Source organism: Sceloporus occidentalis, unplaced genomic scaffold, assembly GCF_023333645.1.
Source record: "Sceloporus occidentalis isolate IW3139 unplaced genomic scaffold, rSceOcc1.0.p SCAF_338, whole genome shotgun sequence".
NCBI classification, from domain to species: Eukaryota; Metazoa; Chordata; class Lepidosauria; order Squamata; family Phrynosomatidae; genus Sceloporus; species Sceloporus occidentalis.
In genome coordinates, this window is record NW_028317318.1 from 508,747 (window position 1) to 528,404 (window position 19,658).

Consider the following 19,658-nt stretch of genomic DNA (forward strand, 5'->3'; position numbering starts at 1 on the left):
TTTTAATAACACTAATTTATAAACACATTTGCTGCTTTCACTCCACACCTTATAAATACTTTTAGGGCTGTGGAGCATAATGCACTCATATCCTGAAAACACTATGAGCACCTAGAAAAGATGGACACCGGGAGAGAAAACGAGACACAAATTGTAATGTATTTATGATCGGCATGGCCCTAGGTCTGTCACAGGGCAGATCCTTTATACCTACCTTGGTGGCCATCCATTGTACTGAGCACCAGACTATGATGTCTTTCCAAAGCTCTGCTCAGATGGACACGTGGCACCAGGTACAGCACTACGGAGACTGTATCAGCTAGACACAGTTCTCTATGTAGTAAATGCATCAGCTGGTATCAGGTCATTGATAACACCCGGAAGTATGATTTAATAAGGCTGCCTAATTAGAATATCCCACTGGACAGAGTATATCCCAAAGAGGCTCTGTCTCTTGAAATACAGAATACTTGAAATGTAAATGTGCTTTAGGTATATTTTAAGCAAATAAGCATTTTTAACCGGCGTTTCCTCTAATCTGAGATGTCCAGGGTCAAGACAGTTAGCTAAGATCTTGTTCTAAAACAACACACTGTAGTTCATACAAGAATATGGGGCCCAATTCAATTATCAGTCTAAATCTTTATTGGTTTCATTGGATGTAAATTATATAAAGTTCACAATATATATAAAATCAAATTTTATATCACACAAACTAGACCACACTCGCTAAAACATTCTACAATGAAGAGTAATGGTAATATCTCAATTTATGCAATTCAATGGGATGTACAGAAACTTAGCGCATGTTAAAATGATTCATTTTAGTTTGATTTTCTAGGCTTTCCAAAAGCAGATGTAGCTCAATTAATGCACCCTTAAAATGTATGAAAAGGACTCAAAATACACTTTAACACAAATTTACCCTTCTGTTGTAAGATGAAATTTAATGCAATACTGATTTTGATTTGATTTAATTTAAAAATAACTACTAACAATAAAAATACTAATGATAATAATTATCAATTGATTTAATTGCTTTGCTTTGAACCCCTTAAGGACAATGTGCGGTCCCTAAACCCATTGAAAACAATGCATTTTTAGTCCGTACATGTACGGGCTTTGTCATTAAGGGGTTAAATGACAGAAAATGTGCCCCATTACTGAGATGATATACACCTTGCTACAACTGTATCTACGTAAATTACAAGAGGGCTTTCAGCAAGGTTGAAGGTAGAGAGGTTTAAAAAGGGGTTTTGAAAGAATCCTTTCAATGTTGTTACTTTTTCAAATAAATCTGGGGGTATCAATAATTATTAGCATTATTATTGTCACTGTTACATCAGTAATTATTAACATGAATGATTACAAGCAGTTGTAATGTACCTATGCTGATAATGTGCGGATTTTTAAATATATACAGCACATGTTAAGATTGTATTTCAGTTTCTGTTTGTATCAAGAGGATCTGGACACATTTTAAAGGGGACGTTTCATGAAAAACATATTTTTCTCCTTGAGCTTAAAATATAGTGCTGTGTACAGTAATGTAGGTTAGCACTGACAAACATATACCTTTATATCTTGTCCTCCATTACCCTTCCTTTATCTGCAAACCCAGAGGCTGCCATTGTTATCAGTTATGTGACTTTCCCTGCTCAAACACCACACCAAGCTCATTCTTTATGACAATTCTAATGACGTCTGTTCCTTCATAGGAACGTTGCGTTAAACAGACTGTCCAGCTAGGTAAACCGTTCTACCATTCTGTCATTTACCGCAGGCAATAGTTTTTCTAGTAGATTGGACTTAAATAGCAGAGCTGGAACACATAAAATGATTAATATATAGCTGCCTGAAAACATTGTGTTATGCAAAACTAGTACTGTTTTAAAAAAGAAAATAGAACAATAATTTAATTTTAATCTGATCCTAGTCATAGTTACATAGTACGTAAGGTTGAAAAAAAGACCTAAGTCCATCAAGTTCAACCCTTCTACCTAACCTTCCTACTCTTGATCCAAAAGAAGGCAAAAAATTAAGTTACTTCAAATTCTGCCATTCAGGGTATTTGTTCTTGACTCTAAAAGGCAATTGAATTTCTCCTTGGATCAAGAAACTCTAAAATATTACAATAAGTGCAAATGTAATTTTAGTGTCATCAGAACAGTTGTGTATAAACACTACATGCAGACATTTACTCTTCCTCATTACATTTTATATATATAAATATATATATATATATATATTTGGTAAGTGTACCCCTTTAATCTCTTGTTGAGCATGATTACAGCTGATTGAATTATTTCGATCTCAATTGGCTGTTCGAAGGTTTGCTTTGCTTACACAAGCAGTGAATTTAATTGAAAATTGAAAAGTTTGTTGTGCGGTGATACAAACTGACATGTACTAAACATATACACAATGTTGAGCAGTTAGCACTTGTAACTTGACTGTGTCCGTTTCAGAATAAGTCTTAATTTGACTATTTACATGATGGACTGTTTACATTAAAGAATGCATGACTTCAAAGCAGCAAAATCAATCCACTCGTCGTAAAGAAGTGGCTTCACCAGAAATATGTCAGAACATGTGCGTGATATGTGAATCCACTTATGGTAAATAAGTTGTTTTTCCAGAAATAATGACCATGATTTTGCATTATTTGTATATTAAATAGACACACAGATGTGCTCACCTTGTGCCTTACAATATAAAATACTTGTTTTGCATCAGAGAACTGAAAGCCAAATTGAATATGAAAAACAAAAGATGAATAATTAATTTCTAATGAGTACAATAAAATATTTATATCACACAAGTGGTAGAATTGCACCAAATGATGCAATAGAAATATCATATTAGTATGATATTTTTAAAACATTTATATTTGGCAGAATAATAAAAATCAGAATATCTTGTTTTAAAATAATTTTACTGTTTCTTCAGAGTTGAGTTAATAACTATGATTCAATGTTGTATGAATGCCAGGAATAGCTGCCTCCCTGGAGATCAGATCATACAGAAAAAAGATCACAGTTGGTCATGCCTACTTCCCACAATGGTTCTGTACACTGCTGCCTACTCTCTGCCCACTTGAAGTCCCTCTAAAGTCTAACTGGGGTTACTCATGGCTAGCCTCAACCTGAACCCCCCAGGTGAGAGGGAGAACCCCTGAATGGAAACCCTGGGAATTCTCCAGGTATAGTTATAAGGCAACATATCACATTATTTGATGATTATTTAAAGCTATTAGGTCATCTTGACCTTGTCTTTTGCCAGCACATTGTACAAATGTGTAAATGCTATATGAATGTCTCCCAATATTAAAGTATCATAAAATAATTTAAAAAATCAGAACACCTGGAAACAATCAAGGATTGCAGCGGTAAACAGGGGCTTAAGGGCATTGAGCGTTCTTCAGCCAAGAGAGATAATAAAACAATTTTTAAGACTCAGGGACTCTCCTCTTGATAAAGGTGGGAATAGTTAGCTGGCCGCTATATTATATGGAAATAAATTAAGACATTTAAAAGACAGTGAGGGTACACATGACTTTACAAATATAAAACAAATTTGGTAAAGGCGATCCTTTCATTGGCTGAAGAAGAAACCTACATTGTCTCGAAAGCAATGCAATTCATTATACGTCTGCTAGCCAATAAAGGTATCATCTTTACCAAACTTGCTTTCTGAAATATAAAATGTAATATAACTTATATCCTTAATTTGAGGAGGACAATTCCCATTATATCATTATTATTGACTACTTCTGCTGTGAAGTAGTCCAACACCTTATTTTGGTGTATGGATAACGAATGTGACCATATTGTTTAGAAGCAACAAAATCAATTATTTGATGCATTTTGGGCAAAGCAACAGTCCGAAGGCCCACATGTAGTCCTTGAAATTGAGCAAAACAAGAACTAAAAAAGGGTCCCGTCATTGATTCCCACAGAACATTTTATTAGCTTTACTAGATTTACTAGAGTTAACCCTTTGGACATGCCATACAAAAAAAAGATGATAAACGCACCAAGAAAGCTGCTTAATAGCCTGTCCTACAGTGTATCGCCGCATGGGAGCATCTCAAACCTTAGCTCTCCTGTGCCATTGCAGAGAAAAAATCTCCATCTACATATCAGTCAGATCCCACCCAAAAGGGCAAACTTACAAAAGCATACCCCACTGACAAGGCCTATCAAGGTCAAGACGTACTTCGTACTCTTTTTGTATGGCATTTCACCGTTCTGGGATCTCTTGTGGTGGGTGTGTACGGTGAGTCTAGACGTGGGCCTTCTTTCTCTCTTGTGCCTAAAGACATACTCACGTCCCCCACCGACAAGGGCAATGAAGGCTGAAGCGTAAATCTGGGTTTGTTGGTTCCCTTGGGCAGAGGAAATTTGCCTCGCGTTTTCGTTATGGGCTTTTTTTTGGGTGGGATTAGATATGGAGAGTTTTTTTCTCTGTAATGGCACGAGAGCTGAAATTTGAGATGCTCCCAAATGGGACGCACTTTAGGACAGGCTATGAAGCAGCTGTCTGATGAGCATCTCATACCTTTATGGCAAAACTTTGAAAATACCTTATGTTATAAGAGCATCAAAAATAATGAATTTATATTATTTAGTTTCCTGAACTCTTTTACATTTTTGGATTGCACAAAAATCAATAACTTCATGAATTATTTGACACCACTTCCTATCACAGCAGTAAAATGAAAGAAAAAATATAAGGTAATCACTCAACTTCTGAAGTAAGCAGTTTATCCAAGGCTTTTGCTGGCAAAGATATTAGGAAGCAAAATAGCTGCTAGCTACCATTTATAAACAAGCCCATGGTGATGAATATTAAATTATTGTTAAAGATAAGTTAAACCTAAAATGTAAAAAAATCAGAATGGATAAGTTTTACCATTTGTATATAGCTTCATAAATAGTTTTGTAGGGAAGATGGCGTTCCAAGCTTTTATAGCTATTCAGGCCACTGTCCACATACTTCATCTAGTATAGCCCTTGCATTTTGCTAAATTAATCTCCTCCAAAACATAAAAAATTGCTGAACAGTTTGTTTCTTATCATCAGTGTAAGAAATTGAATGGGTGGGCAAAAAAAGCACATTTTTTGTCACGTATTTTAGAAGAGGTTGGTGGGATGCATTGAAATGAATGGGATCTGCAGAAGACATTCCATCACTGTTTATTATTTAGAAACTCTAACTACACACACTGAGATACAATGAATAATAAATAATTAGAGGCAAATTACTGTGTTATTAGCAGCTTGAGTAAAATAAAGATCTTGTGCGGCTGTACCAGACATGCCATAACAGTGTGGTTTTTTCGACCATCCTTGGATTCTTTCTAACACAAACGTATCTATTTTTGCTGTCTTCGAAGCACAGCATGATTCCAGGGCTCATTTTGGCGTCAATGTTTTGGCTCTCGTCCCTTAGTATGGTTTTTTCTTTATGAAGGCTATATTATCCATTATGCATTATATGCAAACTGGTTTTGACAGCAACTATTACAACACCCGTTGCAGTTAAATGTTAGACTGTAATTCACATTGCAATAAAATCTGCCAGCTCTGAATGCTAAAAGAAGTAATATTATCTATGATTCTCTCTTTAGGAAATTCATATAGCCGAGAATTTATTAAGAACAATGTAAGAGTTAATGAAATGTTTTGAAGGAAAAAAAAACACAAAAGAAAAAAAATAATTACTTCATATACTTACGGATCTATGTCATATTCACCAGGACCCGGTCCCTCTTGATTCCGAAATTCTGTGCGTTTTCCTGAATACTTTGCAAAATGCACGCCTTTATATTTCAGTGTTGCATATGTATCCTTCTATTAAACAAAGAAATGCAATATCTGTGATTTTATGTATAATTTTAACATGTAGGAATCTGTTTTGCATGGAAAATTGGCTTCAAATGTGCATTTCAAAATATAGATTTGCTCATACTTACTCAATAACCATGTCTGAGAATCACTTACAGTGAGCCTGTCCTGAGATCCTACAAAGTAATAATATGTTGTATATTCAATAAACCTCAGTTTGGCCCTGCTGGATACTGAACGAGATGATCACAGTACTATACCATGGATTATCTCCATGCATCTTTGCCAAAATAGCTAATTCAAATCTCTTGTCAAATCAAGCACAAACTGGATGCTGTACCTCCGGACCTGTGCATGTAAATACACGGAATCTCCTGAGACAGGTACCCCTTGAACTAAATTTAGACACGACGTGTGTAGAGTTGCAAATAGGACCAAAAGCTTTAAGTTTATAAAATAAATATGATGTACAGGTTTTAGTAGTAATAATTAAAATTCAATAGATAAATCATTTCGTTATATAAAATATTTATACCTACAACACAAATAAAAGTTTTGTATGTGTGTATGTGTGTTAGTGTGAGTGTCGAGGTGTGTGGTGTTAGTATGAATGTCTGCGTGTGTGTTAGTGTAAATGTGTGGGTATGTTAGTGTATGTGTCTGTGTGCATGTGTGTTAGTGTTGAATGCCCAGTAGTGTTAGTGACCGTGTGCATGTAAGCTTATGTGTTTGGTTGTGTTAGTGTGAGAGCTTGAGTGTATTAGTGTGTGTCTAGATCCGCCCCTGTTCTGGACCCTCGTGGTTCTTAAGGAGGACGTATTTATTAGATTTTCAGAATTATACTTTAGCCTGAAAGTCTTGCAGGCTAATAGACTGTTATGATTGGGATACCCCTCATGAGAGGGATACCCCTCATTATAGAGCCACGTACAGGCTGTAAAAGCAACAGAATCATATCATTAGCAACGAGAGATCAAGAATTTAGCACTCATACCCCATGTGTTTATCCTGTTTGAGATCCAAATGCATGCATCGTTGAACATGTTATTGAATATGTGAAATTAGTGCCCACTCAATGAGCAAAATATTACAAGTGTCATTAACAGTGAATTAGGGTCCATTTGCATCAAGAAGCTTAGCCCCCCAAACAGGCTGCTGGGGTCTTTTTTATGTCACCGGACAATGATACTCTTTCATTTGTGGGACAACTGAGATTTTCAAGCAATTATTTAATCCACACACCAGCTGAGTGATTTACACACTGTTGTCTGTTCCCATTTTATAGCATATGGGAAGAACAGGTGCTGCCGAACCTAGGAACTTTGTTGTATAGGTGTGATAAATGGGACATCATTGAAATTGTAAGAATGTAAAATATTTGCAGAATATGGCACGGGCTGCACACATACCTTGGCATGTCCTTTTTGTACTTTTTAAAACTTACTATACTATACTGTAAAATAACAAGAAGTAAAGACATTTCAGGGAAAAGTAAAAGTATGCACTTATTGAATTATATTGTACATTAGAAGGTTATCTAGCTACGTGCCAATGTTCTAAAGCAACATTTGGTGCAGTTAGGAGGTAGACAAGCAGAAAAGAGGTATTTGTTTACAGACAACATCATTTTACTAACTGGGAGCTTATGTCTGAAATGAGCAGAGATGCTCCAGCCTACGTGATCAATACTGTCTCTCCACCATGGCATGGAAGGAATCTCCATACTAGGCTCATACTGAGTCAAAAAAAGTTGTTTGCAAGCTCATGAAAATCACATATTAACTTAAAACGCCCGTTACATTTATTCCAGGATTCTAGGCTCCATGATCTTTGTAAACCTTTGGGATTAAGTAAGGCATTATGAATATTTTCAAATGTAAAAAAAAATAAGGCAGTTATGTTTAATGAAATATGAATATGATTTTAAATAGATTCATCTCCATTGAATTTTGTATTATGAAAAAAGCATTAAATGCGGACGATGCCGAAGACTTAGTGGGACAAGGGCAGAACTGAGGTTGCTCTACAGACAGCTGAGTCTCTGTGGTATGTTCCCCGGAACACAAAATAAAGTTGGGCAAGTCAAAATTTCACAGGATAGATAAGTACACAAGTCAAAATGTCCCACACATCATTTTTTATAGTCCCGCCATGTCTGTATCACATAAAATGAGTCAAACCAGATAACTGGCCAGAAATTGTACTGCTTTGCATATGTCCTATTCCGAGATAAGCCTCTTTTAGTCTTGAATAGCTTGATAAGTTTTTAGTGCATGTCACGCTTATTTAAAATAATGCTGGCAAACTAACTATTCTTATAAATCTGCTTACTCTGTTTTTTTTCTTTTCTTTTCATGTTTAACTAATACAATGATTTTACGGACATATAGCTTATATTGATTCACGGACAGAGTCCATGCACATCAATTTTATCGGAACCTTCCAACCTTCTCTAATGAGAACCTATTCCTTGGTAAATGAACACATAAAAATAAATCTATGTCGTTGTATGACGGTTGAAATCACTGCATTAAAATAATATAAATTGACTACTACTTAACTTGTAAGCCTAAGCAATAGGCATTACTCAGGTGGAAAAAAAAAAGAATCACATTCGTAATTGAATTAAATAGCCTTTTAAAAATACTGACATGGAAAAAAGAATAAATGGATGCTTTATTAATAACTTTAAATCACTAGTTACTTTTGTGCCAGAAAGTGTTGACAACATCCACTTCAAGGTCACTGTCAACTTGGTAAGTCATTACCAAATAAAATATGGCTTAATTGAAGCAAACTCAGCAAGGAACTACATTATGTTAAGTGAAAATTGTAATATAACTCCAAGAAGAATTACTAATCGCTACTCCCGGTGACAATGAAATGGATGAAGAGGTGCTTTGCAACTTTTTTCTTTCCCTCTGACTTTTCACAATTAAATATGGAAATAGATTCCGTAAAGAATTAGAAGTCTTGCAGTGCCTTCATTCACGCACTAATGGACTGCTTTCCACTATAGCTGCACACAGGTACTTCCCTGTATGCTTTCAAGAGTAGCTCATATGTCAGCGTCAGTGCTGGCAGCCCTTAGACATCCATTGTAATGGCAAGTAAAAAATTGCTCTTCAAAACGAGGGGCTATTACAAGAAAATGTGCATACAGTACATGTGCATTCAGTACATAGTACGTCTCTCAGGTATAATAGTCAATTTTACCCCCCCATACTATGTAAAGTTTTCTATGAAGTTTGGTTCTAGATTAAGAGTGGGTCTTCTACATATCTAAGAATTTACTGTAATCATTTACAATAAGTAAACAAAATAAGCAGATGTATACCAAATCCTGTACAAAAATAGGCAAAGCTGACACTGGTGTATTTAGGAAGCGTATGCTTAAATTACTTATTCCAATTTCAGACCTGTCTTGGTATATGAATGCACTATTTTATTAAAGAGCATTTCTAGGACAAAATGCTAACTCTAGAAACGTGGTACATTATTTTTTTATATACAGTGATCCCTTATTCGTATTGGACAAACTTTGCACCATTAAAAGAGCAGGGCCATCTTTTACTTCTGTACCAGCACGTCATAATATGTATTAATGGTATTGTCAGTTTTTGTATATTGTCAATTTTAATGTTGCTGTTAAAATTCACTCTGCTCCAATTGTAAAAGTTCTATGGAATCTGCTATATTAAAATATAATGTAATAGCCTGCCATGCCAATGATAATCGTTAAATAATCTCTATATTTATGAACATAATCACACCATTACTATAAACATGAGATTGTAAAATTGTACATTTTTCTATGAACCCTTGTTTTTAAACTGATGAAAGGCACCACTGTAGTCTAAAGAGGTCTGTGATACATTTTAGTAAACTTGTATTCGTAGATGTAGAGTAACACATTCTTTGAAGACCTCTGACATCCCTACTCAGGATGTAATACTAATTTCTACGTTTCTAGTCTTTTCATTATTAACAGCAAGGGTGGACTGACCCATCGAGCAGCCAGACCTAAAGCAGAAGCGTTAAGGAGGTGCAGGAGGGAGGGGGTATGTATGTTTGAATGCATGTGAGCATTAATGTGTATGTAATCATAAATGTCTATGTATCAGTGTGTGTGTGCATGAATGTCTATGTATAAGTGCATGTGAGCATGCATGTCAGAGGAGGAGGCAAAACAGACTAAAACAGAAGAAGAAAAGGTGGAGGAAGAATGGGTTGCAGAAGAGGAGACAGAAGTAAGGTAGGGAAACATTGTGAGTGTGTTAGAAAATGTGAAACATGTGTGTGATGACCTTCTGATGGTGGTACACAATAACTCCTATACACACAGAATGAGTATCCATCACACTAGGTAGGACAGTTAGAATATCCATTGGTATTTATGATGGAAAGCTAGTCTATACCAGAAACGCTCAACATTTGGAGAATAATACTTAAAAAAATAGTTTAAAAAAATGCAAAATGCAAACATTTTTAAATATATATATATATGCATGTATATGAATAGAGGTAAACACTGCTTTTTATCATGTTTAATATTCAGTTAGCAAAGTCTGTTTTGGCCACTATCCACACAAATAATTCTCCTCCTATGCGCTGATGAATCATTATATGCAAAGGCAATATATAGCAAGTTACTACATCAACAAAGGCGGAAATAAGTGATCTGAATTTATGAAGGTACATTACGATGGCTTTCTAATTAAATTAGTCATAGTGCTAGATGTCATTAGTGAAAATTTAATGAACACGCTTTGCAGAGATGTACCTAAAGCAGCAAAAACGTATTCCAGACACATTATTCTTATAGCAAACTTGCAGCTCCTAGCTTGACAAGGAAAATGAACCTACAATGCAGTGCTGTAAAACACCTCTTCCAGTAAGATTGCTTATCTGTGCAAACTGTCTGTAGGGCTTTGCCTCAATGTAAACCAATAACCAGATCAGGTATCTTCACTAAATAGTCACTGCATGATAGTTGTACCCCATACCCTGTGCCACATGGGATGGGAGTTAGGAGTTTAAAAATACTCTTGAGGGCATTGAACAACATATGCCCTTGAATCACACATCCTCTGTCTTTTGGCATGGAGGTGATCAACTGTTCAAAAACATTTTTTAACCCCTTAAGGACAATGGGCGGTCCCTAAACCCATTGAAAACAATGCATTTTGAGCCCGTCACTACCTCCCCCTCCATACCCCTACATCACCATGAGGGAATTTAAATGTCAAGCAAGTACACCTGATTTAGGTTTCATAAGCATAGATAAGCATACATACATACATATATAAGCTGAAAGAAAAAAGGAGAAAAGATTTATCTATACCAATTTGTCTGCCAAAGTTAACAAATCAAAGAAAAAATGTGGGACATGCTAACTCCTATCATTATTTTTCCATTTCTGTATTTCCTACTTTCTCTGCTAGTGTTTTTCATTCCCCACTAAAGCTGCTAAATTTCACTGTTGCCCCCCCCCCCCCAAGGAATGTGAGCATCCGTGCATAATTGTAATGAATTAAATAAACTTGGGTTTGAAATGTTAAAATAGTTTACATGGATATCAATGTAACTCATTTCAATGCTGTCTCCCAATTGCCTGCCTTACATAAGATAAATATCTGAGGGGTGTATTCAATAGTAAATACAACATTTTATTCCATGTGGAGTTGTCAAAACGAATGAGTATTAGAACTCAAGTCTGTTTATAAGTCTTTTCAATGACACTTATATTATTAAGGAGTAAAATGAATACCTTACTATACACAAAAATACAATTTCAAAACCCTTAGCTCTGGAAGGAATACAAATGTGGCTTGCTTGAACAATCTATTATCATGCTATTTTATACCAAAGGGTGTACTTTTTTCTTTATTGTTTCCTTTAACAAAAATCTAAAGTTATGACTAAAAAAGCAAGCAGTCATTCAAACACTGAATCCTTCTCAGGCATCTTTTAAGGGTTTGGGATGTTTGCAAAATGTTCTGTCAACCCCCTACTTCTTTAAAAAATATGCAGCCCATCAATCACATTAAATTACAATTATTTATATAGCACCAGCAGGTTCCATAGCGCTTCAGAGTTAATAGAATAATTTAAAATCACAAACAGTAACAAACTGGTAGAAAAGGAGATGGCCCTGCTCCTGCGAGCTTACAATCTAGTTGGTGGTTGAGGGGGAAGTGAAGCAGTAGGAGAGGACTACTTGGATGTGGATCAGTTGGCCGAGTTTGGATGAGCTGGGGAGGTTGTTGAACATTCCGATGGCTTGAATAGGATGCTGACTGAGAGTGTTATGAGGAAAGGTTGTGCGTTTCTCCAAAGTAGTGGGTTTTCAAAGAGCTTTTGAAATTTGCATAGGAGGGAGAAAGTCTGATGGAACAGGGAATACCAGAGAAGGGGTATAGCATAGGTGAAATTCTGGATGCGGGAGTAGGAAGAGATAAAGATGGAAGAAGATAGAGGAAAGTTATGAGAGAAACAAAGGGGGTGGTTAGGGGTGTTTTTGCATAAAAGGGTATCGATATAGGGGGGTACAGAGTTGTTAAGGGCTCTGTAGGTCAGGGTCAGAAATCTGAATTTGATTCTGGAGGGTATGGGGAGCCAGTGGAGTGATTGGCACAGTGAAGCAGCAGATGAGAAACAGAGAAAGATTCATTTAGCTGCAGTGTTAGTATTAGTCCAGATGGGACATCACGAGGGAGTGGATTTAGCTGTTTCTTGTATAAGGAATGGGCAAATTCAGGAGAAATGTTTCAGGGGAAGGCAGCAGGATTTGGTAAGGGACTGGATGTGAGGGATGAAGGAGAGAACAGAGTCAAGTGTGATACCAAGGCAGCGAATTTGGTCAGTTGGATGGTGGAGTTGTCAACAGTGATAGAGATGATAGGAATTGTGGACAGAGGGGATGGCGGGATAACCATAAGCTCAGTCTTTGAGATGTTATGCATCAAGTAATGAAGCAATGGCATCAACATGTAAAGATTACCCCTTATAAATATGCATTTTACAACAATGCATTGCTCTGAGCAACAATAAATGAAATTAATTAAAATAAAATAAATTAGAGTATTTTGCAAGTGTTTGGAGGACTGTTCACCTTTGAAGGAACAAAGTTAGGTTGCCCTGTTGCATTTGTTTATCTATTTAGACAGGAACATTGTTGGGCTGGTTGAAAGTGAGTTGGTTGGGGAGATCACAAGATTCACCCTGACCTTCCCATTGTGAGGAACACAGCTGAGAAATAACACTGTGTTCCTGCTGGCTCATAACTCTGTCCCTTACTGCTGGCCCTTACGAGATCAGATAGCATGGTTGGCAACATGTACATGAGGGCTGTAATACAGGCTTTGTGAAAGTAACACTGAAAGGAACTCAACTTAACCCCTATAACACCTTACACCCACTAACCTTACATTTATCCTCTACAGCTGTGGTTCACACGCTTTTAGTGCCTGATGACTAATCCTGGTAACTGGATTGTAGGAACACTACATATGCTATATCCCAAAAAGCAAAAAAAAACAAAAAACAGAATAACTGTAACAACTGTAACACAAAATCTTCTAGTTGCAAACAGCCTCCTTTGCTCACCCACCTCCTACTAAGAAAATATACTCTATGTAACAGTCCTTTTATCAACCTAAGGACCCCTTAAAGATCTTAGGGGCCAGTGATATTTTGTGTTAAGATATGTTGAGATATGTTGTTTTCCGAACTCCCCGTTTATCATTTACCCAAACTTATATTCCATTAACAGAATTAACAGCACAAAAGAAATGCCGTCTACTGAGCAGTACTATGGTTAGCTAGAACTCCACTTAACATAGCGACAGTTACATGGCAGAGTTGTACAGAATTACACTAATGGATGCATTATTTGAAGAAGTTTCAATCACTGTAAGTTAAGTCATCCTGAAATATCTACAATTATCTGTACCCCTTCTCCAGACATTACCATGGAATGCCATTATGCCCTGTTATGTTCACCTGTGCTTGCCATTGAAAAACTAGGTAACCTCATAATAATATCTGCAGACTACAGTTTGAGAACAACTGAGCTACAGCGTAAATTAAACTTATTCCCAAAGTATTTCATCTCTCATTACACCTTAACCGTAGTTGATACTTTTCTTTCCCCATATCACATCATGTAGCTGTAGTAGAAACAGAAAAGATATAAATAGATACATTTCCATCATTACCTAGACAAGAGAATGGGACTTGTAGGCCTCCATTACTGACTGCTTAAATATAAACCTATGTGAATAAATACGGCAAAAATACTTTTTTAAGTTTTGACCATATCAAATAAATTTTACAGAGGACCTTTGGCTGATACAGTATAATGTGATTTATCATATTTAATTACAAATCCCTAATCACATGCTTTATCACTAATTGGGAAATCTCACAAAATAGAGACTTGTGGTTAGAGACCTGAGGAAACTAGGAAAACATAATGCATGTACTGAGCTGGTACTCTTACTGTATGTATAAGGTTGACTTTGTAGCTAACAACTGAATATTTTGTTAAAAATAATACTATATGGAGGACAACTAAACATCCAAACAGTTTTGATAGATAATACAACATTTACTGCACAACATTTAATACACAACATTTACAACATTTAATACACAAATCCATTGAGCACATCTAATGGAATTCAAAATTATGAACCACAGGTGATTCCAACAGATTTTAAATGTGATACAAGAAATGTGCTTGAAAAGTGGATCAGCATTGCAACAGAAGTGATAGGGGATGATACATTTCAGGCATTTAAGAATGAATGGGATAAGCAGAAGGCTTTTCGAAACATAGTATAAGAAGGTCTGATGTCTTAAAGAGGGCAAAATATAGACTGATGAGATTGGCCAAATGTCTGTTATCGTCCAACAATTTTTAAGGTTCTATGAATGGAACAACAGTGTAGTACATCTGTCCAACAAATGGTTTAATGCACTCCACCACCAGCTGCATAATGTTGAGCTTTCTGGCACACTACTGCTGCCAAGCCAGTTGTTGAGATCGGAGTCTTGTAACCAGGCCAATTCAACTATGGAAATGTGTGCCTAGCCTCCATAGAACCTGCGCCCAGAGCCGCCCATTCTTCTGAGACATAAGAGATGTTGCCCATCCTTCTGATATATAATATCAAATCTTACCACCGAGAAGACAGGGCAGCAGGTGTCGAGGTAAAGGTAAAGAATATTAACCAAAGTAAATTAAGACTACACAAAATTGTGTGTTGGTATGTCTTAGGAGCCAAAAAATAGGTATACCCCCAGAGATCAATAATATATATATCCGGTGTGCCACTAGACCTGGGACTATTTTTCTGCAAGCTTTTTTTAAATGCCAGGGTCCTTCTTCTGTCTCTGTCCACCCCCCAAGACAAGATTTAGAAAATATGCCTCTTGCTACTATAACAGTACCCAGAATCATGGACATCATGATTTGTTTAAAATGTACAATCAGTTTCCATTTTTTATTTTGTACTGTGCACTGAATTTCAGTAATAATATTTAACTCCTCAAAGATCTCTTCACATTCTGAGAACTTGGAGCATGCAAGTAATTATTTCTTCTTCTTTAGCTTGTGCACCAACTGTAACCAGTTAAATTACAAAATAAGCAGTCGATCATCAAGAAGCAGCCAAGAGAATACCAGGGTATATTGAACAAAAGAGACTAAAATATTGCACAAACTTCTGTAATGCTTTAAAATACATTAGATTGCATGGTCCATAAATTAATGTGAAGTTGCAGGTCATTGCATATTTTAGTATACAGCTATCTCTTCTTTGGTAACAGTCTATTACTGGGCTGATATTTTAATATCCGTTTCATTTCTAAAATAAAATGTATTTTTGTTTAAGTACATGTGATTGAGCCATTCCAAACTTCATGTGCCCTCCACTGCCATGAATACGTCCTACTGTACTAGAACAATTACGCCATTGACTTTCAAGGTAACTCAAAATGAAAAGCATAAAACCACGGGAGACAACCTATAAACTTTATAAATGTTTCCTTCCACAGGGGTTTAATGTATAATGCCTTTCCAAACACATGTCCCAAGTATAAAAATATATGCCCTGTTGGATTTCATACGGTCGCATACAGAGGGTCTCTGTAATCCTAGCTACCTCTGCTAAATTGCCTAATTAATGCAAAGTTTTTTTTCCAAGCATGACCCTTTACTTTTTCTAATTTAATATGCCATCAAGTACAGGCAGCTGAGTGTTTGGCCAGAAGAATAAACCCTATTCCTCTTAAATCCTCATGTTCATGCACTATAATAACTGAGATACACAGCTACATATGATATATGGGCATTTTCTTATTCCACCCAACACAATAGAGCTTTCTTTGCCACGAGGTTCATTACATGCAAGTTAATGGTTTCCTTGTCACATCACGTTTATAGATTGGCTGCTACACATTGGGCAATCAAATCAAGAGTGCAAAGCAATATAATGGAAATGGAATATAAAAGATGTATCCATTTCATTAGGTTTAACAGGCTGTCCCTTAAAGCATGCTATATAAGTAGTTTAAAACTACTTGTCATAACAGTAAATGCAGATGTTATTTAAAACGTTTGGGAAGATACAGGGAGAGTAGAATCTCGCTGTTTTAACCCTCCAGGTGCCAGTAGTGTGTCAATTATAAAAATCTTATAAAAAGTTAATTTTATGAAATCTTGGGGGGGGGGGACAATGTAATACACATTTTTCAGTCTGGCATTCAAGCAATATATATGGAAGGGCTACTTGGAACAGTAGCCAGGTCCATCTAGAAAAAAACTTGAATATTTAGTGTTAAACAAAAAATGAATGCTTTCTTAATATGTGTTTAAATCCAGCTCGGAGAGTGAAAATTAAACTGCATGACATTATTGTGTAGCATTTTATAGAAAGCAACAGTGGCTTATCAATGGGATAGTGTTGTTATAAGAGCTATTGACATATAGCTGCCTGGAGCCTGTTCACAGCGGAGTGCTCTATAGGGTGTCTTAATGAAAGAGTGTGAAACATTTATATTGGCTTCTTTCATCTTATACTGTGTGCGACTTACCTTAGGTGTGCTTAAGTTTAAGGTGAAATCTTAGCTCAATATAAAATGTAGGGGGAAAAAAACATCTTAAATACCAATATGGAGCAGAAATGTTAAGCCACTTAGCAAACTATTGAGTATTGTAAGTAAGAGATGGAAGTTTGTTCCTTGTATCTGTATCTACTAGTTTTTCTTAAACATTTTTTTGTAACCAGCGACCCACTCATCAATCATTTTAAAGGAATAAAGTATGTGAAAGTTATATATGAGTTTCATTCTGCTTAATCTGATAAGCACATCCCCTGTTCTCCCTGTGCTCTGCTGTATACCTGTGTGACATACTCTACAAAGCTCGTTGGCCTGACCCCTTCAGGGTGATGGTACCATGCACCGTGGGCCATTCTGCCTTTGGCATGGACAAGTGTTTACGAGAAGAATGCACTGGGATCACGCAGCACACTCACTATGCTTTTGAATGGTGGCAACGCATGCCTCCCAGCTTCTACCCCCGGAGAGTCGGGACGCCGGAGCTTTGGGAGGTAGAGCTTGGTGGGAGAGCCGAATAGAGTGGCAAAATCAGGACTGTCCTGCACAAAGTGAGAGAGTTGGGTGGTATGTGACAGCATGCCGTTACTAAGCTTGGAAACTATCTGCCAGGTCTGCAACAAACAGAGCAAGAGTATGTCAAAGCCAGTGGGTTTTCTGTAGCTTCACATTCCTTTTTAACCCCCCTCCTCTCAGCATGGCTGCAGACATATTATTGACCAAGGGAATTAACAAATAAGGTTAAAAAATAGAGCAGCCTAATATATACAGGTGTGTGTATGTGTGTGTGTGTGGGGGGGTGTAACAGGTTTGGGGAGGGGAATATTCAAATAATGGATAGGATAGGCCTGAGAATGTTTTTCCTATCCCATGGCATTACTCTTTTAGATTCTTTCCTTTATGTAGGCTTGGGAGCTTTCTAAATGAGCTGACCCTCATACTATTAACCCTTTAATAGCCCATTATAAAGATTCTGTGCATTGACTTGCCAAATGTGTTCACCACATGGCTCTAATAGCAGTCCTTATGGAAACTTTCACTTGTCATAAGCATTTAAGCATGGATATCAAACATAACTTACAGGCACCATTTGGGAGTCATATTAGTGTAGAATAGAAAGGAGTCACCTTTACACTGTGAAGCCTTGAGAATCTGCAACTTCAGCCTGAGACCCTGTTATTGGGGAAAATACCCTCAGACTCCGGTGCAAACCCTGAGCGTTCCTAGGTATGCCTTTATTACACAATATTTACCAGTACTAGTAGCCATCTAGCAACTCAGCGGTAAATGCATATGCACAAACAGTTAAAAGTACATTGTACAAAAAAATGTTCATAATTACCTTTTAATAGCACATACCCCTTGCCTTCTGGGTCATATTAAAGCTTTGAGACAGAGTGCTGAGATAACTCTCAGCAAGTTTTTTTCACACTGAAAAACATTTTCTTGATGTGTAACACTTCTCACCAGAAAAGAGGTTAAGCGATGTCACTCAATTATCTCTGTGTGACCATGACATAATTTAACCATCTTCCTTGAGAAACATGCTACGAGAAGAAGAAATATTTTTCTTATAAAATATTAACAAACTCATAGGCTAAAATACACAGAAATCATAAAAAAGCAATTTTCTCACGGGTCTTTAAGGCTGGTGTAGCTTAAATTCTGGATATTTTATGCATCAATGAACAATTTCTGATCAAAATCAGCTAGACCTTTCAATACTCTGCTCATTTTTTCTGTATCCCATCTGAACAATAGGATGCTTTTCACCTTGATATGACATGTGCTATAAAGCTATTATTTATCTATTAAATTTAACAAAGTGTATTAATAATAGATGTATGTGCAAAGTATAATTGCATGTGATTATTATTTTTTTTCAGTTTTATGGTTGTTGAAAACACTGATTAATAATTTAAAATAAAAGTCACATCGAATCTAGAGCTATTCACACTACATTTTTGAACATTGTTATGCAAGAAAATAAGCACATTTTAGGCCACTAAAACAGACTGTTTTTCTTAAACAGTTTATTATAGATAGAAAACTCTACAAAAAGAAAATGCACTGGGATCCCTTACAACATAGTCACAGGGGCTACACCATTATTATTATTTTCACACTATAATCACAGCTTCACTACTTGCAAGGTCCTCCATATTACCAAGAAGGTCAAATAACCACACTTGTGCCCCATTGCATCCTTCTGTATTATCAGTTCTTAAAAGAAATGTTCCATGCATCATATGCACTTTAATACATATGATAGCCGAGACAACCCCTTTATCAACTCTCATGCACTCACCCCAAGAGTAAAAATGGTTGACTAGGGGTGGTCACCCCGAGAGATCAAAGATCTCCTCTGTAACTGGTTTCTTGAACAGTGGGACATCCATCCTACTCCGTTATTGTACAGCCTCCAGGAGGTCAAGCTCCTCAATGAATCCAATCAACTCAGTTCTAGTTTCATCATACCCCTTGAATATATGTATTGTAAGTTCTGTGTACATTTTTATATAAATAAAAGGTAATAATAATAATAACCCCTTTTGTTTGTAATACCGTATGTGCTACTGGAATCGCGCAGACGTTCATTGGCTTCCAGAGAGGAGGATCCCCTACAGCGCTGCAGGGGACCTGGATCCTCCTCTCTGGCAGCCGGTGAACATCTGCACGATGCAC

The 19,658-nt window shown here is 36.6% G+C and overlaps 1 protein-coding gene across 1 annotated transcript in view; it reads right to left on the reverse strand.

Annotated features, from left to right (window-relative positions):
* The window catches only part of LOC149274292 (sperm-tail PG-rich repeat-containing protein 2-like), a 164,074-nt gene that overhangs the window by 123,064 nt on the left and 21,352 nt on the right, over window positions 1-19,658 (reverse strand). The window contains exon 6 of the mRNA XM_089505676.1: window positions 5,740-5,855. Coding sequence (XP_089361802.1) covers window positions 5,740-5,855 — 116 coding nt within the window. The remainder of the gene's footprint in view (window positions 1-5,739; window positions 5,856-19,658) is intronic.